Source organism: Macrobrachium rosenbergii, chromosome 33, assembly GCF_040412425.1.
Source record: "Macrobrachium rosenbergii isolate ZJJX-2024 chromosome 33, ASM4041242v1, whole genome shotgun sequence".
Lineage (NCBI taxonomy): Eukaryota > Metazoa > Arthropoda > Malacostraca > Decapoda > Palaemonidae > Macrobrachium > Macrobrachium rosenbergii.
In genome coordinates, this window is record NC_089773.1 from 9,618,216 (window position 1) to 9,644,934 (window position 26,719).

Sequence of the window (26,719 nt, forward strand, 5' to 3'; positions counted from 1 at the left end):
AGAAATAACATCTCAGTCTTTCTTTTACTAGTTTATCGGGCCATTAATGCGACATCCGTCTTATATATTCATCCAAATTGATAAAATAGAAGAGGAAACTATTGATAAACATATCATTAGTTGATAACATTTATCCATTAATCAGATTCTGTCTTATCTAAATTATCCATAGTTCTTCAGTCAAGCTTTCTTTTGACAGTTAGCAAGTCATTCGCTAATGCCAGTGTCTTTATCAACACTGGCATTAAAATTAATGCCAGCTATCTCATACATTCTTAGTCTAACGTTGTCTCCCCCACACAAAAAAATACTAGTTCAATGCTGAATTACATCATTCGAATGAAAGACAGGTGGTTTGTACATCTTTATTAACTTTAATCCGAAATCTTGAAAGCAACATCAGTGTGAACAGAAGATTCCATCACCGCTTTTGGCACTGTTTTTACATAAGCACAGTGATAACGTCACTTGAAGTGGTTTTTCTGCTGAATGATGTACTGTTTGCGAGCTTCCATTTCATCTGCCGGGCGATTATGTGGCGTCCATACGGGCTCCCCTACAAAGAGTCTCATCGCTTTTATGTAGTTCTGTGGCGAGAGACAAACATTTTTTAGTGTTTATTTTAATTCATTTGGGAAAACATCCCCCAAGCCCTAAAAGTTAAGCTGGTGCACTTTGAATGTGGAAAATACAGTACTGTACATGACTGCTTGCGTCTACAGAAAACCAGAATTTCTTACATAAAACAACTGTCTTTGTCGAAGAAATATAATGTTCATATATAAGACTCAATTTTCTTTGAATTGAGATTCATATTCTTTAAAATTTAGTTCATTTTAAAACTGGGATATCGCGAGGAAAATGCACAAAGAAAATTGTTAAAGTAATTAGGAGATTGTTACTATCAGGTTTTTGGTCAAGTTGCACAGAGAAAGATATCGCGTGAATATACTGTGCTTTTAAATACATTAGTCTTATGCAACATTCTTAAAACACATATCACGAATGAAAATCTGCATTCTTTATGTGCATTCAAACTTGGTTCCTAAACTTATCACACAGCTAAAGTATAATCTTAATTTTACATGTATTTTCCATATGTTGGTGCAGCCTCAGATGTAGGGCTGTTCAGTTTTACACTGTTCTAACATCAGCAACAAGCAGAAAACTTGGCAAGTGTCAAATTGATCTCTAATCTATGGAAAGTAGTTAAGCACTATGTATAATTTACATTCATATTTCTGTAAAAGTATTGATAGACTAGATAAATAATTAATATCATTCAAAACATCTGGTAAGCTGCAAGCGGAGAATTAGCTACATCCAGAGGTTCAAAGCTACTGGCCCCCGTAGAGGGGTGGGTGTAGTGCTATCCGTGCACCTCTTGCGGTGCACTGTAGGCACTACTTAAGGTTCTTCGCAGTGTCCCTTCAGCCCCTAGCTGCAACCTCTTCCATTTCTCTTGCTCTGCCTCTGTTCATATTTTTATTCCATCGTACCTTCCTTCTCCTAACAATTGTTTCATAGTGCAACTGCGAGGTCTTCCTCCTGTTACACCTTTCAAACCTCTTTGACTCTTGATTTCTCTTTCATCGCTGAATGACCATATAGGTCCCAGCACTTGGCCATTGGACTAAATCTTATATCCCGATTCCAGACTGAAACTACTGGCAATAAATACAGACTGACCCAACTCGCCTTTTTCAAAACTGAACAAGACATCTCTTTACCTTAGCATCCAGAGTGAAACGGTGGTAGATTCCAGCAGGGAGTACCAAGAGGTCGCCTGGAACTACTTCGATTCTTATCCACTGATCGGCCCCATCTCGAACGTCGAAGTAACCGGAGCCTTCCAGGACAAACCTAATTTCTTCGTCGGTATGGAGATGCTCTTCAAAGAAGCTTTTGAGCTGTGGAAGGATGTGCAATGTATAAATAAATGCAATACGCTACTGCAATCTTAAGAACACAGTGTCCCTTCTTTAGGCCCCTAGCTGCAACCTCTTTCAATCTCTTTTCTGTACCTCCATTCATATTCTCTTTCTCCCATCAGACTTTCCTCAACCCTCTCTAACAGTTGTTTGACAGTGCAACTGAGAGGTTTTCCTCCTGTTACGCCTTTCAAACCTCCTTTCTCTCAGTGTCCCTTTCAGCGCTGAATGGCCTCATAGGTCCCAGCGCTTGGCCTTTGGTCTAAATTCTACATTCCAATTCAATTAACAATACTGTGGTTTTCTGATGTAAAATGATAAAACCCCTGACACCACAGTTTTTTTAACCTCAAAGACAAGACAGTGTCAGTGAATCTTTGCAAACATTACAGTTGAAGAACTTAGCATTTCTCAGTGTGGCATTCGAAGTGAAATTTGAAATACTATCTTGAGGCTTACCCTAAAAAATAAAAAACAGCTCAGTGAAAGTTTACAGTTTATCAGCCTTGGAATAGAGATGTTTCCAATGTTAAGTAAGTATAAATGAATGACTTTGAAAATTAGTGGGACTTGAAGACACTGAGTAGAAAGTTCATGATGTTTTGTTGTGATAATGAAAGACTTGACAACTCAAGCAAAAATTTTGTTATGAAGCATATAGTTTACCTTCAGCAAGGAAGTATAGCTATAATAAAATATCACGTTTCGACTCGGTTCTTTGAAAAATGCCCATTAGCCCCCAAAACTAAGATCAAATCTTGTTCTTAATTATTATTATTATTCAGAAGATGAATCCTATTCATATGGAACAAGCCCACCACAGGGGCCATTGACCTGAAATTCAAGAAGCTTCCAAAGAATATTAAGGTGTTCATTAGGAAGAAGTAAGAGGAAGTGAAAGAAAATAAAGAAAGAAGGAAGAGGAGAGTTCAACAATAAACTAACCCCTATACCCAGTGCCATCAGATAAACTAACCTTTTCCTCATAATTGGGTAGTTTCTCGGGACAAACGTTGATGAGATCGGTATAAGTGTACCCTCTGTCAGTTTTGATTTTGTCCAGAGTTCCGTCCGATTCGTACTTCTCCGGATTCAGCTGAAAAAAGAACGGAAATGTGACAGTTTTGAAACGTAGACCTAACACAACCTAAGTGAGGGGCAGTAAGTCGAAAGGCCTAGTACCATTCTGTTGTTACACTCTCCGTGGTATTCCCTTTATTTACGTAACCTAACATAAACGTCGTCTCTCTCTCTCTCTCTCTCTCTCTCTCTCTCTCTCTCTCTCTCTCTCTCTCTCTCTCTCTCTCTCTCTCTCTCTCTCTCTCTCGGAGGATACGACGCTAATATTGTCGAAGTTCTCTGCACAGGGAATTCGACCTTGATTCAGTATTTAGAAGATGGTTTTTCTTTATAGCCACATTCTTATAAAGGAAAACGGCTTAGTTTTATTATATATATATATATAAATATATATGTATATATATATACATACGTATACACTCAGCGAAAGACAAACCTTAAGAATATAAATATACGTGAAGCCTGAGTGACTTTTGACATAAAATATATATTGTAAGTTTTGTGGCCTTCACGATTTCATTTTTAAAACAACTAATGTTTTGCAAGATTAAAATTTTATGAAAGATTCCACACGGTTTTCCTAGTTAGCGTTCCATTAAAATCCATTGCGAGTTGTAAATAAATTTATTATTATTATTATTCATACGGGAAGAGCTAAAGAAAACATTAAAATCTAATTACAAATTACAAAATAGATAAATAGTTAAAAACTACGCCTAAAATACGAAAATAGAAAAAATAAACCAAGGCAACTCCTACCTTCCAGTACAGGACTCCAGTATCCGTCGCCAGCTTTTCCAGGTTCACGAATTCCGGAGGGGAACGGTGGTGTTCTAACCTCTGGTCGTCCAGACTATCGTCCATGTACCAGGCTCTCACCATTTTGCCTTAGACTGAGTTCTGGAATATACCTTGTTTTCTTTTAGTTCCTTCCTTATAATGATAAAATATCTGAGTACATCTTCTCCTTCATATGTTTCTTCTACAGTATTACTATCATCATCATCATTATCGATATGTAAGCGTAGTTCCTTGCCAATTCATCATAATAAAATTGGGGGTTGATCCCATTTAAAAATAATGGTAAAACTGAAGACTACTACCTCGGCCTGGTTCCCGCCAGTCGGCGACCGCAACATTTACCCTTTTTTTTTGTTCATGTTTGAATTTTACGTTTACCCTTTTTGTTTGTGTTTATGGTATTGACAGCCCTTTGTTTATGTTTTTACGTTCATACCCAAGGGGGCTGGTACTAAACACGCCACCCATTTTGCTCTTAAACTGACAGTTACCGAACCATAGGGGCGCGCCAGTAGTCTTCAGTTTTATCAAAAAGGTAAGGGAATAGTCATTGCTATTTCCTTCTGATAACTGCTAAAGTACGTTTTCTGATCATGCAAATGGCTCATTCTCGCATATTAACATAAAACCTTTAACATAACGTACTAATAAATAACCTGTAAATACAGATAGGGGTTAATTATATCTAATTTTATTCTGTACCTTTAAATATTCACGATATAACAACGAGTACATTTGCACATGAAACTGGTCATGTTTAATTTGAAATCACTCACCACTACACTTAAACAACCCGATTTCTCTTTTAATTTCAAGGAGCCAAATTTAATTCAGTATTTCTACTTCTACAAAAAATAATTGAAATTCATTTTAGTGGACCTTCAGGTTTAGCGAAACGTCAAAATGTCACCCAACGTTAAGGAACAATGACCGTAACTCCGCTGACATTTTAACCGATGTAAACATGACTCGGGGGAAAATAACAGCTGATATATTTCGACCACGTTCATTTTCTTCGAAATCTGGACGTTGATGCTATTATTTTCGCGTTCTCTCTATCCTCTTGTTATTTCTCAGTACACCTACAGTACATGTAACTGTTTCGGGCTATAAGGCTAAATGCTGTACTCGTCAGGCTCCTATATATAACCGGTAACTGCTGGATTTCGTAAGATCCTTCTCGTTGACACTTTCAGCACCATGTGCACCCTTTGTGTGTAAATATACACTGTAAGCCTGACGTTCAGACAAAGACATTCACTTGTCACTGTCTGTCCCCTTATGTCTCTCCAACATCCACAACACAACCTGTAGCTCAGTCTTCGGTTTAGCCGAATATAACTGAAAACAAATCATCTGACAATAAGACTGAAACTCTTTCAACAACAAAGATCTAACAGTCATTTGAACAGTACATAAACTTTGTACTACAAAGTAACTTTAATTGTGTAGTTTGACAGTAACTTACTTTGTCTATTGTTGTTGGGGTACAGATAGGAGAGACTGTTCCTTGTTCAAGGTTGAGGGCTTGATTGTAAACAGAGTTGCCAATTTCACTTATTTCGTGCTCTCGACAACTAGGTTAGCATGGCGATTGTTGTTAGTTTAAAAGCCATTATGGCAGATTGGACTACTTTTCTCTAAGCAATTTAGTGATCAGGAAGACTGTTTATCTTAAAGAAAAGTCTCTGAATGTGTTTTGTATGTTTTTATTGTCCTCCGCGTAAACAATATTGTCGTACTACTAAGAAAGATATATTCTAAATTAAGGTCTGTATCATTGCTTATACATTAAATAATGATTGTCAGTCTGTGCTAATGAATTAGGCCTAATGAGTTCTTGCAGTTTCCTAAGTCATACAATCGATTAAAGGCATGGTTTGCTCTCACCTTCGATTTCATTATTAAAACACTGGCAATTGTCCTTCATTTTCTGATAACTTGAGCAGCGTGAATGACAAGTTCGCCTATTAGACTTGATTAATGCATGATAAACAACATTCAAGATTAGGTGTCGGGTGTAACCTCCCCTGCTTGTCTTTGTGATGAGGTATTATCGTATCTTATCATCATTGTCCATCGTCTAAGCATATAACATTGACGAGTTATATAAAGGTCCTAAAACAATGCACTGATAAATCGTGTCAAAAGTATCCTTGAAAACAATGAATGGGGTTTTTGAGCAAACGTATAATTTTCGACACGCTGGAGGTGTGCTTTGAATTTCAAGCAATCTCTCTTGCCTTTAGATGTCCTACTAATGACTCAAGAACTGCATGCACTGACATCTTTGCAAACACCACAACAGGCAATCCTTAAATCTATAAAACTAACAATACAATGTAATATTATACAATATGCATAACTAAAAGTATAAACATTAAATCTGTCTTCATTGGCATTTTGAAGCGTAATTAGATTATGACTGTACGTTAATCTTAAATTATGTTGACTGCAAAAGCAGAAGTAGATATATCACTTACATGCATAGTACCATAGCAGGCACCCCTGCTCCCCTGTGGTACCACCCCCTCCCCGGCCTACCGGCAGAGAGTGGATACATTAATCCTCCTTATTCCACTGGACCCTAGATAATGCACACATTACAAGCACAGCTACATTTACGAAATGTTCATAGAACAGGGCCGTGAACACTGATCTCATTACTGCTTTGACCAGAACAAAAATGTACACAGGCCTAGATATAGGTAGGTTCCCTTTACACGCTATATTTAATTAAACCAACTATTAGTCTACGGCTTCCGTAGGCAGCCCAAAAAAGAGTAGGCTGCCATAATTTTCCCGTGATAAAATCTTTCCCAAATCAGAATCACGAGTAGCATCGTATGGCGTTTTTGGTAACTTATCGGGCGTTGCTTCTTGACAGATAAACGACAGACAAGAGGTATATTGATATGCCCTTTGTGCATGCTTATCCGTGTGAATTATCATGGACCCACATCTGGAAGTTTATGAATTTTTGTGATATGAATTCTACAGCTTGCCGCTATTAGCAAAGGTGAAAGAACCACATCTGTTCGAAGGCGTGTAACGTAGGGTACACATCGGTAGCCATTGTGTAACTGGGTCTAGACTCAATTATTAGATTCGTAATTCACTTACTTTTATATTTAGGAAAATGAGATTTACTTATTTTGTTCAGTTCTTAATAAGTGTATTACAAATGTCACTTATGGTAGCAGACGAATAATAATATTAGAAATGTTTACATGAGAAAAGAACAAATGTTTAATCCTTCCTGCGTACGCATATGCGGAAGTGCGTGCACTATGTGAACATGACATCACCCAAATTCATTACATTTTACCGTTATGTTGAAAGTCATTATTATTATCTTTAATTTTTTTTATGTTAATACGGAACTCGAAAATCAGTTCTGCATTTGCAATAGTTGTATAGAGTCTCCTTTTCCCAATAAACCTCGAGTGCCGTACGAAATAACTAGTTTTTGAAGTCACCTTTCTAGCTTACTTGGTACTTGCTGTCGTGTGTGTGTGTGTGTGTGGATTTAGGAAAACCAAATGCCCTTATATATTGTTATCATTTTGTTTCATCAGTGCCCTTATTTTTTTAAACTCCATTTGAGATATACATTTTTTCCATTTATTTTGAGCAAAACCACTCATGCGTTGTGTTTAACTTTTAGTTAATGTAAATCAACAGTGAATTTAAATTTAGAAACAAGATGACATATATCAACGCTTATCATATACTGTACATTATTATGATAATTTTTTTTCGTAACTCATCACTTTAGATGTGAAATATTTTTAAGAAATATCTTAAATTTAAAGTGTAAATTACAGATTAATTTAGGTTAGAAACCACATGGAATTGCTGTTAGCTCTAAGATATCTAGAAAATGTCTAAGTTCAGACTGTAACAAAGGGCCTTTGTTCATTAACAGACTTTGTAACTTATCAAAAAGCCAGTCCCTTAAGTGTCCGGTAAGTTCAGGTACTACCAGGCCCTGACTCCTGGGTACTACAGTACTATTAACAATAGCAACCAGACTCTCGTAGGTAATAAATAAGATTGAGGTATAGCTCTCCGTGTTTAGAAACCACATAGAGGTGATGTTGTTCCCAAAGGCTTTTAGCGGTTTTGAACAAAGTAACGACATTAAGCTTATTGTCAACTTTGCACACACAATAATTTTTCTTACCACAATGTATGTACTGTGTATTTTTACCAGTTTGAAGCAAAAACGCCAACGCATATGCGTGTTCGTGTGTGTAAGCGTATCGTGGGCTTTACTGATGAATTTTCATGGATGTTGAAAGAATAGTTGATTATACTCGAGTCTTTCTGATAAAGAGCGTAGGCTGTGAGTTAAATTTAGATGAGATATCGTCTGAATTTTTTGCTGCAATTTGATGGCGCATTTTCTCATAAAATATGTACTTGAAAGACACATAATAAACAAATGGGGTAAACGTCTCTGTTAGTAGCTTGGCAACAAGTATTTAACCCAATATGCCACGGAATTTCCTCCGTAATTCATGATTAAAGCCTCGCGTTAAAGGGGACACGCAGATTTTGAGGTCATAATATATTTAGTCGAGAGATAACAAGTTCGTCTGGAGTTCGGCTTACTTGCGGACGACAAAACGTAAACAAAATCTATGGAGCTGTGACTAATGTTGTGTATGAAGGGCGGCCATCTTTGAAAAAACGGCATTTGTTTCCCAGATGCTCTGCGGACAAATTTTTCATTCTGTGATTTGAAAACAATATCGCTGATGATTTAAATGAACCAGAAATTCAATAATATTAAAGGGCAGTCGAGTTACAGATTTTTCAGACTTGAATAAGTATGAAGCCTAGGCAGCAAGATCCCGCAGATCGACCTCAAAGAAATTAACAATTCAAAAGCGTTTCCTGGAAAATTCAATGACCTTTGTTGACCCAGGAATTAGATCAGACACACACATATATATATATACGTATATCTGTATGTGTGTTTGTGTGATTTTCACTCTTTCTGAATTATTTATCACGACATACCACACTAACGGTTATAATTTATTGAGGGAAGTATGAGGGATAGTGTGGACCCTGGGATTCTGCTAATCAACAAACATATACTTTTGAATCTACTCATTCTAACTCAGGCTTTCTTAATTTATGAAAAATCTACATTCTGTAAACAATTGCAATTTTACCATAGACAAAAGTCAATAGATACAACATGCTTTAAATCAACATGTATCGACAATCTTGCAGGTGTCTTAGATATAAAAAATCTCCCTGACACGTCTCATACAGCTGTTTCCTAATAAACTTTTTATCGTGTGTATGCGTGCATATTAGTGCTTTCGTTTTGCTCTTATTGACCTATCAAAATGTTTGTAGAAAGTAAATGACTAAAAAAAATAAATAAATCCAACTGTAGGTTCAACATATGGCTGGAGGTGTAGCAAGCTCTTACAGCTGTTCCTTAACGAACTCTTTTTCTCTTGTATGCGTGCAAATTAATGATTTTGTTTCTTGTTTATTGGTCTACCAAGGTGTTTGTAGACTCTAAATGATGAAGATTAATTAAATAAACGCAGCTGTATTTTATACAGGTGTTTAGAGGTGCATGGAACGTGACCCCAGGAGGGGCAGGGGTAAAACTACCAGTTCATGCGCAATATGGGCGCCGTGTTTAGTACCAGCCCCTTATTGATGAATTTAAAAACATGAAAAAGGCAGTAAAAACCATAAACAGAAAGAAAAGACATAAACACGAACGAAAACATAAAGAGAAGGCAGTCAATATCCCAGTCGGCGACCGTGGCGGGAACCAAGCCGCGGCAACATCCATGTTTTTAGCCTTGTTTATAAGTCTATGAAGGAGTTTATGGACTCTAAATGATGAAGATCAATCAAATAAACGCAAATGTACATAATAAACGTGTCTACAAGTGCAAGGGAAGCGGCCGCAATGGATTCCATGACAAGGAAAGGCAGGATGAGCAGCGCTTCAGAGCCCCAGACGCGCGAAAGGGAACAGCCTCCTTGACCGACGTCACGGCCTCAGTCTCGCGGACGCCATAACAAGAAGGAACGCAAACAAAATGTCGGATGAAGTGGAGGCTCCCGAACAAATCAAATCGGCTCCCGGGGATGGAGGAAACACCGAAGGTGACAACGACGTGGGTCCGGGACCTCACATGTCGATGAGGGGGCGAGGAGGATTCAGGTGAGAGGGAGAAAAGAGGCGTTTTTGTTGGGGAGAGGGATTTTGGTGGTGGAGGAGAGATGTTCTTTCGTCTCCATCACTATTCCCCCCCGACGTGTTGGCGAGGCGGGTCTTTATTTGCCTAAACTAGAGTCGTTTTCCTCTTTGTATCCTGGAAATTTATGTTTTTTGGCCATTTATGGCCGGTTATTAACCCATAAACGATAATTATTAACTAGGGTTCATTGTATTGTTTTCTATACCGGCATCTACCCACGTTAAGCTTATTGATAAACTATTGACTTATTTTAGTTCCTATAAACAATTTCCATGTCGGCTTCTTCATTTTAATATCCATGCGACTTAAATAATCTCTTTTTATTAAAGCCTCTGCTTGTTAGGGCGTCTAGGGACGGGCCTACCTTATTAATAGCGGAATATCTTACGATTTTATTATATCACGACCATTCCCATGAGCGCCATTTTTAAAGTAAAATATTTCATTAATAATTTAAGTAATAGATAATTTTCAGTTTGGCATTCATTTTACGGCTTAACAAAGGTAAAACTGAAGACCAGTAGCCCAGGCCTACTTCTGCAGCCCAATTCTAGCCAATCGGCGACCTGATTATGTACCACCTTTTATTTATGCCTTTGTTAATGTTAATATGTCTGTGTCTTTAGTTTTTATGTACCACCTTTTATTTATGCCTTTGTTTAATGTCTGTCTTTCGTTTGTGGTTTTCAATTTTCCTTTTTAATGTTCATCGCCAACGCCTACATGTTATGTGATTAAAGTAAAATAGGCTAATTGGCTTATGTGAATTTAGTTGAAATATTTAAATTTTTCACTTGGATCAATTCCTAATTAAAGTGAGGAATAATGGGCTACCTGCACTGTACTGGTAGCCTGCCCCAGTTTACCTATATCACTACCAAAGGCCAGAACTGGTAGGATAATGCTAAGATCATTTTAATTCATAGCTCTTTTCTTTATTTTATATCACCCCTCTTTTATCAAATAATATTCTCTTGTGGAGGACTGACCATAAGATAATTGAAAACTCGAGTGCAGTGCACCATTAAGAAAAGCAGGGAACTCATAAATCACATCTTAGAACGTAATCACTCAAAAAAAGGTGCCGTTCGTTCGTATCGGCATATTTCGTTCATATTTTATTAAGCAGGAAGATGCAGCAAGGATGATCATTAATGGGCACAACTCAACCTAACCATCCTTACACTGTGGGAGCAGGTCCTTACCTGGCTGAGGTGCGAAAGCTTTCATAACCCTTGACCCCAATCCTAACCTGACCTAGACGTGCTGTACAAGTTAGCATCCTGACCTAACCTTCGTCAGACTGTACAGGGATGCACCCTACCCCGACCATCTATAATCTAACCTAACGTGCCATTTTAAGTGGGTTGGACTAACATCCCCATCCTAACCTGAGCTAGAATATTTTTCATCCTAAAAGTGAAGCACTGAAATTCTCCTCGACCTAACGTTACTGTGGATTATAACTGTCAAGGAGGATTCCCCTTTCATCCCCTTATCATTCATTTCATATAGCCTATTCCTTACCTTGAGGTTGGGAGGTCCACAGCTAGAAGGCAAACATTTACTCTTGATCGTTTCCCGATTTTAGCAATTGAACTATTCAGTCAAGGTTGCTTTTTTATTTTATAGATGTTCTTGGTTCATCCGTGACTCTCAGTGTATGCATGTATGATTGTTTGCAGGAGCATTTACCCACAGCATCTGCTAGTTTGGTTTGTCTGATCGTAGAGAAGTCCACAGGAGGTTTGTCCAGTTTTGCACGTGCTTGTTCAGTTCAGGTGTCTACCTCAGCTTGTGGTTCATTGATCAGTACTGCCAGGTCATATTATTCATGTCCAGAGTACTGAGAGCACTCATCAGGGCAGACTTGTGCGTCAGCCTCTCTTTTAGGAGAGGATCGGACTTTAGGTTCAAGGGATCTGTTAGGACCCGCGGGTCCTTCTCCTACATAACAGGCTGTTGGCACTTTCAGTAGATCATTGGGCACAATTGTAAGCATAACAGTCTTTTGAGGCAACAGTGGCTGCTTCATTGAACCCTGTCATGTCAACAGAAGGTATTCTAAGGGGTGAAACCATTGTTTCATGTTATGGATTAAGTTAAAAATTAATCTGTCGATCTTGGTCGCTGTTTTCCAGTAGACCTAAAGAAATACTTTCCCTGTCCTTGACACACAAGATGAAGTTCAACTTGCAAGATGACACAGAGACAGCGCCCCCTCAGGTTAACTCATTAGTCCGCAGACTTGATAAATGAATTCCTGGAGAAACTCCAACAAGAAGGTATTACTGTTTCGCCTTCGAAGCCATGATGCTTGTCTGCGTCTTCCTTTGAGACAGAATTTTTGCTTAACCGTTGGTTTAACATGGTTGGTGACTTTTCATTACTGGAGTCTCATCTGTAGGTGAAAGAGTTTAGTTCCAGAGGTTGCTGGTGTTGGGAGGGAAGTCATTGATTTTTGCTCTTGAACGAAGGAGCAAATGTGAGTTATGAAGTTTGTGAAGTGTATCATTGACATCTTTTCTGGGCCAGGAGAGAACTCTCAATCTCTGTAGCAGCTTATCAGAGCTAAGTGCTCAAGTGGTGATTAATAACTTCGAAAACCTTATGCTAAATAGTAACCCTGTACCCTGGCCTTACCTGTTTGAAGTTGAGTTTGAATTTTTTGGTGGTTCACCTAAGGACTTTTTTCATTTGTGTTTGTTTTTGCAGTTTTATCTTTTCAATTTTTACTAGTTGATCATTTGCTTTTAGTTTTAATTTTAGCATCTGATCATTAATTATTTGGGTTATTCAGTTTCTGTTTTATCTACTTGGGGTTATTCTTATGGACAATATTTATTTCTATTCTTTCAGAGGGAGAGGTCGAGGCTTCGGCCCAATGGGGCCGATGGGACCAATGGGCCCCATGGGGCCTATGGGTCCAAGAGGACCTGGTGGACCAGGTGGACCAGGACCGGGTGGACCCAGATTTAGAGGACGAGGTGGGCCGGGATTTAGACCACCACCTCCGGGATTTAGAGGCCCACCACCATTTGGATCCAGAGGACCACGTTTTGGACCAAGGGGTCCACCACCACCATTCGATCCAAATTGGGGACCCATGCCTCCACCACCACCTGGAATGGGTGGACCTATGGGACCTCCTGGAATGGTTAGTACTCATTATTATTATTATATTATTATTATTATTATTATTATTATTATTATTATTATTATTCAGAAGATGAGCCTTATTCATATGGAACAACCCCACAGCGGCCATTGATTTGAAATTCAAGCTTCCAAAGAATACTGTATGGTGTTCATTAGGAAGAATTGAATGTAAATGGTGCCCTTACCAGTTGCAAACATGGTAGGAAATAGTAAATGTAATTCTTTACGCCAAATTAAATCCAGTGACCATGTCTTCAGTAACTGGCAAGTGCTGTACGTGAGGTATCAGATTGTGTAAGGAAGTCGTACTTTGTGTAAAATCGTGTTAGGATAATTTTTGCTTTGTTCTTAGTTTTCCATTTTTTTCTTTTACAAAATTATGATTAGACATTCCTTAAGTAAATTTGAAATACAATTTCTTGACTCGGGTGGTTGTGCCTAATAGGATAAATTTTTTAATTTTCCAGGTTTTTTAATTTATAATTTTCCATTTTTCTTTATATTTACAGCCCCCAATGGGACCAATGGGGCCTATGGGACCAATGGGTCCACCAGGTCCTTGGGGACCAATGGGAGGACCACCAGGCCCAGGAGGACCACCAAATCAGCAGCCCAACCAGAACGTAAGTATAGTAAACTAAGAATGGCGGTAGTTCATGTACTGAAAGTATTTTTTTTTTTTTTACCAATTTTGAAAAGCAGAGTTTGTTGAAATGTAGTCACATATTTTGGAATTTGTTTCTTGTCAATATGTTTAACAATCTCTTTGGCCCCTAGCTGCAACCCCTTTCAAAATTTCTTTTAAAGTACTTCTGTTGGTACTCTCTTCCATCTTGCTTTCCTTAACCCTCTCCTAACAATTGAGTCATAGTGCAGCTGCAAGGTTTTCCTCCTGTCACGCCTTTCAGACCTTTTCACCGTCAGTTTCCCTTTCAGCGCTGAGTGTTGTCGTAGATCCCAGCGCTTGGCCTTTGGCCTAAATCCTATAGTCTGTTTATATGTTTAGCAATGATTCCTCCCAATGCAGCAGCAGAATTCGTTTGGTGGCATGGACCTGAGCGGGGAGATTTGGGTCGAAACAAAAACGGGCGAGGGCAAGTCATACTACTACAACGCTCGCACCAGAGAGACCACTTGGACGAAGCCGGAGGGCGAAGGCATCAAAATTCTTACGCAGCAGGAAGTAAGTACTGTCTTGAAAGAGAATTTTGTTACATTGAAATCTAGTTATGGCTCTGTTTGGAAACAATGTAGTTTACTGTTATAATGTTGATTTATCAGTGGGTGGATTTGTAGAAAGCAGACATTTTAGGCTTAGAGAACAATCAGAAGGTTTGAATTAGTTGTTTATGGCCAGCACCAATGAATTATAGTAATAGGGATAGAATTGATACTTGTCTTGATTATGGATTTCTTGATAAAATGGTAATGCAAGGAAAATAAGCAGGTATTTTTTACGTGCTTCGCTAGCAGGCCTTTTTTTTATTTTATTTTATTTTTTTTTTTATTTATTTTTTTTTTTTTGCTAAAGGGTTGTTGACCCCTCAGGGAATACCATTTATTTTTTACTCTATGAATTAAGTTTTGCAGTTTGAGTAAGTAACAAACACATTAATTTCAAAGTAGCCTTTGGAATGAGGAAAGTTGTTGAGAGTCCGTGAATTCCTTCGTTTAATCAGAAACTTGAGCAGATAATTTTTGGCTCTTCATAAAATGGGTTATTGTTGGTCATAAATTAAGATGACATATATAAAATAGCAGGTCTATTAAACCGCTTTTCATTTCTCTGAATGAATATTATAACTTTTACTGACAGGTTGAAGCTATGGCCCAGGCAGCAGGAGTGACTCCCCCCAATCAGGGAGGTGGCAACAACGCTCCGCCAAATGCTGGCGGCAACGCTGGCAACAGCAGCCAAGGGCCGGGTGGGTCAAATGCTCCTCCCCAAGAGAACGGCGAGCAGGACGATCAGGATGATGACGGAGGCGGCGGTGGCGGTGGAGGGGGAGGCGGCAGTGGCCCCAATTGGCAGGGACCTCCAGGTCAGTGGGGCCCTCCAGGAGGTGGTATGGGACCACCACCAGGAGGACCTCCATTTGGAATGCCCCCAGGAGGCCCATACCCAGGAGGACCTGGTGGTCCACCACCATATGGCATGCCCCCAGGACCCCCAGGTACGTTTTTTTTTTTTTTTTTTTTTCCTCTCCAAATTGTAATGTGAACTATAGGAGGGTTTTTTCTCCAGAGGGGGTTAGTGCCGTCAGTGCATCTTATGTGGTGCACTGTAGGCATTGTTTCAGGATCTTTGCAGCATCCCTTCCTTTGGCCCCTAGCTGCAACCCCTTTCACTCCTTTTAATGTACCTCCATTCATATTCTCTTTCTTCCATCGTACTGTCCTACCTCTCCAAACAGTTGCTTCATAGAGCAACGGAGGTTTTCCTCCTGTTACTCCATCATAACCTTTTCACTCGCAATTTCTGGAGCGACCTCATAGGTCTCAGTGCATGGCCTGTAGCCTAAATTCTATATATTCTATATAACTTTAATAGAAGTTGTAAAGTACTTCTTGTGCTATGGTTCAGATTCTACATTGATTAGGGCCAGCAGCATAGAGCTGTTCAGTTGTGTAAACATTTAGTGCTGTTCAACATATTAATTTTATAGTTTTCCAATCCCTTACCATGTATATATAATGCCACACTATAGTCTTTTTTGTCAAATGGGGGGTGTATGGCAACTCTGTAAGGCTTGCAAAACATTGATCTAAAACTATATCTCCATTTAAAAAGTGTAATTAGCTATAATGTTTACAAAGAAAAGATGGCATATCATTTTATGTTGTTGTGACTTAAAGAACATTGGATCAACAAGTTTATGTTTGATGACTTCATGATAAAATTATATACACTGCATAAAAGTTTATTCTTATGAAGTAAATTTTAGAAAGACCAAGAAAGTACGGTGTTTCAATGAGAAGAATGGAAGGGATGAAGTATGTGATTTCCCCAGTATTTCATGACTAAAAAGTGGATGGCTTTTTATTTTTTCAACTCATTCATTACCCAGTGACACAAGTTGTAATTTATCAAAAACTTGAACATCCTTAAGGGGTATCTTATTGAAGGAGATGTAATTTAACCAGGATTAAATGCCTTTTGTATAATACCAAAAAGGTATTGGTATTGTGGTCCTAAAAATTATTAGTAAAGAGATTGGAGGCACCAAGTTCAGGTACTTGAGTTTTTTGGGCCCTGTGTAAGTATCTAGCCAGTATCACTGAAGCTAATCATGACTGGCTGGACGGAAACCATTACTTTAAGTTATGCACATATAATATTTAACTTTTCATTCGTGGAGTGTGCTTTTGGTTAATTTTTTTTTCTCATTTGTCAGCAAAATTTTACAAGATATCAAAGCTTGGATGGTACATTTGGATGTTAATTTCAGTAACATATTATTTGAAAGTTTGTAAAGAGAATTTGTAATTAGAACATCAATAGAAGCACTTATTGTCTATTGCCTCTGTTGCTAAAATTCTAGTATTGTGTTTAGGAATTGTAAATTGTGTGTAACATGCTCTAATTTACAGACATGTATGTGTTTAGGGTAAAATGTTTCTCACTTTTTCCCCTCCTTTCTCTGTGTTTAGGATTTGGCCCGGGGTTTGGTTCGGGTGAGCGAAGGTGGATTTAGCATCTTTAGGTGTTGTCATAGTTATTAGAACAGTGATTTATCAAGTGGATCCTGCCCTTTAAAATCAGTGGTTAGGCGGGATGCATGCGTTTGATTTTAGCAATCTGGTGAAGCATGGACTATTTTCTGCTTAAAAAGTTCTAAGTTTTCACGAAAAATTACCAAGACTCGTGCTAGCATTAGTGGGCTGCTTTTGATCATAAAAGATCAGTCTTGCTGTGTAATTTTGATTTGCATTCTTGAATATGATGCAGTAATTGGCGCTGCTTAACTTGACAGTTCCAACTTTTTTTTTTTTTCTTTTTTTTTTACACCCCCCCTGTATCTAATGCTTGGAATATAAAGGAAGTAAATCTTCTAGATAACTTAAAACTGTCCAGAAGTTGAATGATTAAAGTGAAATAAGAAAAAGTACCCTTTTCAGTAAGTTGTTATTGCTTCAGATCATTTGCGACATCAAAAATTAAAACTTGAAAGGTATTCAAAGACAGACAGATGTAAGCCCTGTAGTTAATTGAGTTTCTCAACTTCCTCATGTTTTACTGCTAGTGCCTGAAAGTCCAGACACATTTGGGGAAATCATTGATGCATTTCTTTCCAAAAAATGTTTTGAAACAACCTTATGTAGTTGTGGTAGGGTGCTAATTTGTACATAGCGTGACATTAGCGTTGTCTTTGCTTCATATTGTTCATGTAATTGATCTGTTTCCACTTAGCTATCCAGTTTCTGTAACTGTCTTGCCCCATATTTGCTCCATCCCCGAGACTAGCTCCAAAGAACGTTAAACTTTGACCTGATGGTCTATTATATAGCCTTAGTGATAACAGTAACCTTGTGTATTTACTTATAGCTTTTTCATTTAGGGTATTGTCCACTTGGTAAATCAGAGTAGCTTATTTACTTTTTTCATAAGCAGTGAATTGTATGATTAGTCTTATGTAACCCTTTTAGACTAGGTAGTAAAACCCTGATATATATATCCTTAGCTTATAGTGGCTGTCCTTTAACGACTGCTGTTTTGTGTGTTCCCCATGTAGGCTTTGTATTATTATTTTCTTGATGTGCTTTAACAAGTGCTTATACGTGCCGACAGGTGAGACATTATATAGTGAATGTGGAAAGCTTTATAGTATTTTAGTATTGTACAGTAGTTCATACTATCAACTTTGAATTACTGATTTCTTCTGACCTGTACAAAGGATGCATCACTTCTCCAAGATTGTATAGTGGTTTGTAATTTCGTAGTTGAATCGCTGGTCTGCTCTGAGCCTCATAGTGGAGGTGTAACTTCTCCCAGACTGACCTTAGTGTGATGACTTTTTAAATAAGTTCACTTTTGGGGGAAGTTGTTTTATCAGCAGCTACTTTTGATAGTGGTTTGTGTTTGTATATGTCAGAGGGTAGGTAGTCCAGTTTGTGGTGGTGTGAGCAATGTCAGTACTGTAAGGCTGACAGAAAGGGATTAGTGTTGATTTTGAATGGGAATACAGGTATCTCTATTTTAATCAGTTCTGTTGGAAAGTGTATTTTGACAAAGTGTTAAGAGTATAAACTTCTGAGACTGGTAGAGAAATATAGATACCGAATTTCACATTTTAATTCTGTCGGGGCTACTCATTCTGTTGTTAGATCTACATAGGTATCTATCTTCTCCATGGTAATTCATTGCAGAGTGTTAACCATTATTTGTGGTGGAGTAAATGACCTCATATTTATGTACTTGCCCTTTCTTCTTCCTTTTTTCGTAGGACCTGAGGTGGAAGTACTTAATGGGAATAATAATCTTTGCCACTTGATTTTGTATGATAATTTCCAAAGGGTTGTTTTCTAACTACAGTTTTGGATCAAACCTCTGTCAAAGCAGGATTGATGGAAGGCTAAAATATGAACAAAACAATTCTAAGAATGGGAAAGGCAATTGTAAAAGAAAATTAGTCGATATTCTTATAGGTCTAGAGTTGATACAAATACATGCAAGTCTCATAACTATCTTGACGTGAGATGTGCAGATAAGAACTGGTAATTCAAGATAGAGTAGAAACAAAGGAGGTGGGCTGTTTAATTAGTATTACATTTTGAATCAGCAATACTTTAAAATACAGAACGTCTTATTTTACATTTTTTAAGATACAAAATGTGTATTTTATATTTTTAAAAATCAAGTGTATGTATTGAATTACATCTTGATCCAGCAATGCCAAAAAATATTTTATATGTATTTTAGATTCTTTAAATTTGGGTACATGTATGAAGTTTCCTGATGCAAGAGCATTGTGTTTGGTCTCATTACTAGAAAACAGTTTCAGTATTCATCCGTTGATTTTTGTTAGCTCTTTTGATGTCCAAGTTTATAATTACACATTTAATAACTCAGGACAGTGAGGTTTTTGTTTGTTTTGTTTATTAGCAGCATTGTAGAAAAAGTTAAACAGTGTTTGTAGGTTTTAAAATGAAAATTTTTCAAAAAGTTAGGCTTTGTGACGAGCAAAAGTGTCTACATTTTGGAGCAGGAGGAATGTAACTTCATCACTCAGTCTTGGCAGAAGTTGGTGATCTCTTTACACACTTCTATAGCAATGGTTCTTGTGGAGTGGATACTTCAGTTATTTGGTTTGTTATGTCAAGTGTCACAGCGTATGAATTGTCACATTCAGAATGTTGTGAAGTTCTAATGATGCACATGGCGATATCATTGGTACAGTATTTCATGAATAGAATTACAGTTGTTAGTCTCAAGTAGTGGGACCTTTTCCTCCCCATAAAATTAGTAGAGGTGGTCAAGTGATTTCTATAGCTGAATGTAAACTAATGTAAGCTTCCTCACACTGCATGTTGTGGCTTTTTGAGCATTTCTTTGATAGCTGATTCTGTGTGAATTTTAAGAGCATGTTTGGTGTTTGTGTCTGTCTATGTTTTCCTTAGCCAAGAGTTGTGGGAAGGTAGGTTACCGTGTGGAGAAAAATGTTAAATTTCTATGTATTGCAGGGTGCTAGCATAAGTGTTTAGTTGTCAGTGGCAAAATTTTATGCTAAGATTAATTTGAAAGATTGATCTCATTCCAATCTCATGGCCATATTTTATTTGCCTGCGTGTATTCATGACAAGAAATGTATCATTTTACCCTTATGCACAAAAATGTAAAATTTGAATATATAAACACTGTATTGTGTTTTGTAAGAATTTGATAGGATGGTTTGGGATAAATTATTACAGTACCTGTAAAGTTGTGGATGTTAATTGTATTTTCATCATCTGCCTTTATAGAGGGATATTGTAAGCTCCAAGCCAGTGGGAGGTGGACGAATTTTTGCTTTGTGTTTTCAAACTGGTTTTGTTTTCATTAGTAACTGAGTCTTTTGTCCTGAATGTTTACCAAACTTCATTTTATGCAGAATCAAAGAAGAAAAGAACATTATTTTAATTTAAAAAATATGTATTTTGACTGTGACCACATTGTTAAGAGGTGCAGCACAAGACATTAACAAGATTGCATGAAATAGGGAGTTTTGTGTCACAGTTGGTAGGTTGTCAGGAATTAAGGATTCATGAGAGACTTCATTTTAAGATATATTTAAGTTTGTGTTACAGATCAAATTCTTTTTATGATACATTCAAGTATGCAAATGGATTTAATTTTTTTTTATTTCAAGTGTTTTGTAAAAGATTGTTAATTCAAGACATTGTGTCTTTAATAGGTTTTGGTCCTGGGCCAGGCCCTGGATGGAACGGTTACCACGGACCAGGAATGCCCCCTGGGCCCCCCATGGGTCCCCCAGGATGGGGTATGCCACCTCCCGGGATGGGAGGGATGCCCCCGCAGGGGGGAATGCCAGGCCCTGGCCCAGGTCACATGGGTGACCACCAACAGCCACCCCCCCAGACGCAGCAGCAGCAGCCTCCCCAGACACAGCAACAGCCTCCCCAGACACAGCAACAGCAGCCTCCTCCAGCCGCACAGCAACAGCCGCAGCAACAGCAGCAGCAACAAACCCAACAGCCTCAGCAGCAGCATGAATCAGAACCTCTTACAGGGCCTGAGGTAATTTTACAAGATCCTTTAAATTGGCCGGAGGTAATTTTACAAGATCCTTTCATTTGTTTGCACAAGGCGGGATTCAGATTGTGTTTTTTTGGGGGGGGGGTGTTTAGGGCATTTTCAACAAATTTATACGTTTGAAAGGCATTTTGCATTTCCTCTTTATAGATCTGCCATCACGGAAATTTTCAATTTTCAGCAAAAAAGAAGCATTATAAGAAGCCCCTCAAAATTATATTGCAAAAAATATCCATGTATACCATAGCAAATTTTGACTTCACAAATTATACGAAGATAGTAAAAATGTAGGAACATGGAGTCCTAGTGATATTATAACGTCTCTAAAATCCACAGCTGTATAACCAGTAAATAGCAGAATACTGTCTATGGATTAGTGAACTGGTAGTAACAAATTGAAACATCTTGCCCATTGTTGGAATGTGGATTTCTTCATATCAATAGGAATTAAAAGTTTTGATTCTCAAAGCTGGTCACTTGTTTAATATATTGATATAGTAGGACTAAATAGATTAACTCAGTGCCCTCATTAGGTTACTCGATCATTTTGTGCGCAAAGTTTTTTTTTATAGGGTTGCACATTATTTACTCTGCTGCAAGACTTCTAAATTATCTAAAGCATTATTGAAATTTGAGCATAGGTTACTCTAGTTACATTGATCAGAGGTTCAGATAAAGATGAAAGTACATTGAAAGTGGAGGAGAGTAAAGTGAAGGCAAGTAATGTACATTGTTAGAAGTTTGGGAATTGGCATTTTGACTAATATGATTTATTATTTTGAAAATTATGATTTTACTCTGGAACAATGTTCAATTTATTACATCAGTTATGGTGCCTCCTTCCTAATCACTAGTGCAGTACTTGGTCATTTATAAAAGGAGGTTGGTTTTTTCCCCCTTATAATGCACTGAGCTCTTAAAAAAAAATTGATGAGTGTGAAATGGTTGATTGTTGTCTGCTGTGCTTATTAATGCACTTGTTGTAAGGACATGTAACATAACGAAAATTTTCATTTTCTGTTTGCCGTAGGTTGAAACCAAATAATTACGTAGTTGGAGTGATGCATTGAAGTTTAGCCAAGAACATAAATTTTGAAAACTTAAATATTGAAAATGTAGAGTTATAAATTCATGACCCCAAAAATTGATGATGAATTTCCTTCTCAGTGATATATACATTTCCTTTGTTTATGTCAATGACATGACCCCACTGCCAATGGATATTTAAATAGTTATGGTTGATTTTTTATAATAATGTCACTTTTTTTTTTTTTTTTTTTTTTTTTTTGCCAGTAGATGTGACTGGAATCTCAATGGGTTAGTAGCTAAACAGTTTGTGACAAGTGCAGATTGACAGAAATGTGCAAATAAGAGTAAGTGGATAAGCAGTGTTGATTGTCATTGGTACTTGTACAGTTACCCTCGCTGGGATGTGTAGTGAAATGTTCAGAAGAGGAATAGTTTTTTCTGTGGATTATTACAAACATGAAGAAGTAGAATCAAGACCAGTAGGAATTTTATGATATGATAATTCAACCTAAAAGTCCAGAGAACTTTTGAGAGATCCAACCCAATTGTGGGAGAACTTGACCAAAATAATTGAATGAAACTGACACTAATCAACTTCTCAGGGAGCGGCATCTGGGTTAGGCACCACGGCAACCAGCATTCCAGGGACTGAGAGCGTCACCTCAGCGAACAGTGGCGCTGTCGTCGTTGCCAACAGCACGACGATTGTGACCCAGGGAGCGCCTTCGTCTACGATGGACGACTCCAACCTCGATCCAGACCTGGTGGCTCAGGCGGCAAATTGGACGGAGCACAAGGCGCCAGACGGCAGGAGCTACTATTACAATTCCAAGACACAGGAGTCTGTCTGGGAGAAACCTCAGCCCTTGAAAGATTTGGAAGGTAAGCGAGCCGTGCTTTGTGTCACGTTAGTCTTTCCACATTGTGAGAAACTTCATTTGTCATCTGTTATCTGTTGATGGTTCAAAAGTTTTTTCCAAGATGATTCAAGTGAACAATATTGAGATTGGGATGCTAAGGATCACGTAGACATGATAAGCGTGAAATAATGACCTTTTTTGTGTTGAATTAAATGTACAGTATTTCTTCATTTATGCTTGTTCATTGTTCACTCTGGAATTGGGTTCACATTTGAGTCTGCTCTCATTTCATTTCATTATGTTAAGTTGAAAAATACTTAAAACACTCTCTACGTCGTTATGCTGAGAGGTTCTGTTTTACTCTGATACTTGACATAATAAAGTTCCAGAAGATAGCCAGCTGAGATGATGCAAATAAACATATGATTTCTTTATTTGCAAAGAACAGTATCTTCTTTCTAATTTCAAATTCATGTCTTAATTGTTTATGATAATTAGTGGATTTAAACACCTTGTCATATTTTTGCACTATGTACTTGTAAAGAAAGCCACAAACAAAAAGTAGTCCATAAAAATAATACTGAGCTTGCATGCAGTTAAATATTTTTAGTGTTGCTAATCACCCCCTCAGATTAACATACACCAATGTGAAAAAGGAGGTTTTATCCTTAGACAAATATTTGCAGTGGATTTAGTAACATTTCGTTGATAATGGATTGAGGCGATGGGATCATCACGTACGTGTTTTAAAAGTAGAGGTATGTGTTCATTTATCATAGATACTATATACAATCCTTCAAGTATAAACATATATATATATATAAGTTTGATGCAACTAATTAAAATATATTGATACCTCAGTTTACTGCATTGTACCTGATGTCTGTTTGTGTTACAAGAGAGTTTGTGTGTGGCTGGTGGTGCCACTTTTAACTAAAGTGTTATTTTGGCTAGTAAATTATGTAAGAATGACCTTGTTAGCCCTTCAGAGAATATGTTTTCCCTTTTTATTTGTTTAGTCTTGTTCTTTGCTTTCTGTAACTTGAATGACCCATGGTGTACATAGTGTGCAGTGTTGCGAAGCGTTTCAAAATGCTGCTGCTTCTCCCGAGCCATTTTGAACGCTTCAGATTGGCAGTGGGTTTCTTTTCATGTTCTTAGGGTGCCAGCAGGGTTAAGGTAGACGTGAAGACTTACTAATGTAATCCAAATGCTCCTTTAGAAGATGTACCAGTGGTTGTGATGTTTAATTAATGTAATTCAAGTGTTCCTTTAGACATGTACCAGTGGATGTGATGTTTAATTTTGTAGTAGTCAAGTTTTTTTTTAAATTGATTTGGAAGTTTTGACATTTTATTCTTTTATTGTAAAATGTATGCAAATACACTGGTTCCCTTAGTTATATGTACACACAATCCATGTGCTTTGTGCTTTTCTCATATTTGAAGAGTTGTTTTTGCAGTTCAAGTTTTACCATTCAATACATACTGGTACTGTTATTTTTCATTGGTATGGTCAAACTATGTCATTATTTAGTTTGTGTACTAAATGTAACTTTACCTTACAGCTGCCAGGTTGGCACTCGCACAGGGCATTAGTCTGGGAGTCAATTCTGGCCCCGGAGCTCCAGGCACAGAGTCTGAGGCGTCACAGGACAGCACTACAGCGAAAGTCAATGGCGAGAGAGCTCTGTCTCCCGATAACAAAGACACTCCAATGGAAGTGGATAATGAAGATTCTAAGGTATAGCAGTTATATTTGTTTCAGTATTACCTCTGTTCTGTGACCCAAAGACCCTCTTTGAACTCGCATTATTCGTGGGTATCCTGTGCTTTAATTTCCACAGCTCTCCTCGCAGCCAACCTGTTAAGCAAAATAAAGCCCATGGAAGTTGTGGAGCTATTTGTCTCTCTTATATAGCTATAATAGAGACCCTGCAGTATCCCTTCCCTAACTGCAACCATATTTATTTTTATCCCATTTTGCTAATTTAAACTGGCAGTCAAAGGTAAATCTTGGAAATTTAACTACTGGAAGTTTTGTTAGTGTCATAGCAAATCCTGTATCCAGCTCTCAAGTGTTAAGCTTAATAAGGTGTTATTTCTTTGTGTGAGTTGAGTTAAAAAGGAACTTGAAGGACCAATATTAGAATTAATGACCTGTTTTGAATATGAATCTTAAAGGAAATTTACTGGTGACACCTCAACTTGACTTAAAGACCTACTGTAACTTAGTGGACATCTACATAATGATTTTTGTTTTTCTTTGTGCTAAGCTACCACTTCAGATGCCATATATTTTAAATAAATTTTCTTAAATTGAATGTTAACAGTAAATTGCAGGTTAGTATAGGTTAGAACCTAAGTGGAATTGTTATTAGCGATAAGAAATGTATAGTACAGGCATTCCCCGGTTTACGACGGTGGTGCCATTCTTACGGCACGTCGTGAGCTGAAAATCGTTGTAAGCCAAGACGACGAATATTGTAAGAAAATCTTAGAAAACCTTAGTTTTTAATCCTCTTGGGTGTCTTGAGAATGATGTAACCTACTTTTTTATTGAGTTTTTCATGAAAAAAGACCTCCAAATTTTTATTATTCTGCCGTTTTGGAGCCATATCTCTTCCATTGATCGATCGTAACCCCGGAACGTGTCGTAAACTGGGAAATAATTTCTGATGAACACATTTGAAAAGCGTCGTAAACTGAACCTGTCTTAACCCCAGGGACTGCCTTTATAGGGACCTTTTTTTACTTATCAGAAAGCTTGAACCCCCCAGAGTGTTTGTTGAGGTTTTTCTATAATGACAACTGCATAATAATCTTATTCATAAAAAACTGTAATGTCAGTAGGACCTTAATAAACTGAGCTTCACTCGGGTGAAGATGCCAATGCTACAAAATAAACAGGCATGAAATGCGGACCATGTACAGTGAACATATTCATGGTTAGTGTTGATTTTGTTTTTGAAATTCAAGCTGAATGACATGCAATCAGAAGTTCATGCCAGCATTACTCTATGGCTTTAATGCTCAAGATTGAAAAAGTTTCCATAGTATATGTTCCACAGATGTCTGTTTGTAACTTAGTTTGATATGTTCCATAGCCAGTGGACTGATTATATTAGTTGTGTGAAAATGTATGCAGTTATTATATAAGGTTCCATTCGTTACAAAATTTCATTGATTTTAGGGTTCACAGAAATCTGTAATAATTCTATTTTATTGGTGTTTTTCTACTAGCAATTTTTGTCTAGTCTGTATTTGTAATTATACTATACACATAGACCTTTAAATGTGTTGATTGAAATTTATGCTTTGTTTTTCTAGGGTGCAGAAGCTGAAGAACAGAAGACTCAGCAAGATCTAAGCCGGCCAGTTTCTTCACAACCTGTTTCCGGTACACCGTGGTGTGTGGTCTGGACCGGTGATGGCAGGGTCTTCTTTTACAATCCAACTACAAAGTAAGTGAATAAGTTAAATCTGGATTTTTATATTTTTTTTTAGTTGGGCTATCTTTGATCATTCCTAGTCCAGTTATCCCCCCCCCCAAGTGCATATGTTTGGAAGTAAATTTGCAAATATCATTCTTATTCAAGGAAGAATTAGCCGTTAAGTATTCACACTGCTTCAGTTATATGCGTGTATGGTAAATTAAAAAAGTATCGTTTCGTAGTTATTTCATTACCTATTCAAAGAAATTGTTGGTAGACCAGTCATGAGGGATGAATATGAATTATCTGCCCTGGTTGAAATTTTTTTTTTTATTCTCAAAACAAAACCAATTTTTTTTTTTATGTAAACCTTTCATTGACATGAGCCCCATACTTGTGGTCTTCATGAACCCTGGACACTATTCTTTAAT

General features: G+C 37.6%; 2 protein-coding genes across 5 annotated transcripts in view; one reads left to right on the forward strand and one right to left on the reverse strand.

The window, feature by feature from the left end:
• Positions 1 to 351: 351 nt before the first annotated feature.
• Adi1 (acireductone dioxygenase 1) lies at positions 352 to 5,435 on the reverse strand. The gene is made up of 5 exons (XM_067133356.1): positions 5,281 to 5,435; positions 3,771 to 3,911; positions 2,908 to 3,027; positions 1,731 to 1,910; positions 352 to 587 (listed from the first exon to the last, which is right to left on the reverse strand). Exons 2-5 carry the CDS (start codon positions 3,891 to 3,893, stop codon positions 465 to 467), a joined length of 546 nt encoding a protein of 181 aa, XP_066989457.1. The 5' UTR covers positions 3,894 to 3,911; positions 5,281 to 5,435; the 3' UTR covers positions 352 to 464.
• Positions 5,436 to 9,844: 4,409 nt separating this feature from the next.
• Positions 9,845 to 26,719, forward strand: part of LOC136855908 (transcription elongation regulator 1-like) — a 40,954-nt gene continuing 24,079 nt past the window's right edge. The window contains exons 1-10 of one of the 4 annotated variants that reach the window (XM_067133357.1): positions 9,845 to 10,020; positions 12,917 to 13,214; positions 13,726 to 13,839; positions 14,244 to 14,399; positions 15,033 to 15,390; positions 16,868 to 16,891; positions 20,608 to 20,984; positions 22,598 to 22,877; positions 24,423 to 24,598; positions 26,185 to 26,318. In XM_067133357.1, coding sequence (XP_066989458.1) covers positions 9,896 to 10,020; positions 12,917 to 13,214; positions 13,726 to 13,839; positions 14,244 to 14,399; positions 15,033 to 15,390; positions 16,868 to 16,891; positions 20,608 to 20,984; positions 22,598 to 22,877; positions 24,423 to 24,598; positions 26,185 to 26,318 — 2,042 coding nt within the window. In that variant the 5' untranslated portion in view covers positions 9,845 to 9,895. The remainder of the gene's footprint in view (positions 10,021 to 12,916; positions 13,215 to 13,725; positions 13,840 to 14,243; positions 14,400 to 15,032; positions 15,391 to 16,867; positions 16,892 to 20,607; positions 20,985 to 22,597; positions 22,878 to 24,422; positions 24,599 to 26,184; positions 26,319 to 26,719) is intronic. The other 3 variants (XM_067133360.1, XM_067133358.1, XM_067133361.1) reach the window with 3 other exon arrangements.

Bases quoted from the DNA above. Each gene is read 5' to 3' on its own strand.
- Adi1 (XM_067133356.1), bottom strand. From the start codon at position 3,893: ATGGTGAGAGCCTGGTACATGGACGATAGTCTGGACGACCAGAGGTTA. The intron at 3,028-3,770 runs GTAGGAGTTGCC...TTCTTTTTTCAG, and splicing joins CTGGAGTCCTGTACTGGAAG to CTGAATCCGGAGAAGTACGA. The intron at 588-1,730 runs GTAAAGAGATGT...CTCTCGCCACAG, and splicing joins GTTTCACTCTGGATGCTAAG to AACTACATAAAAGCGATGAG.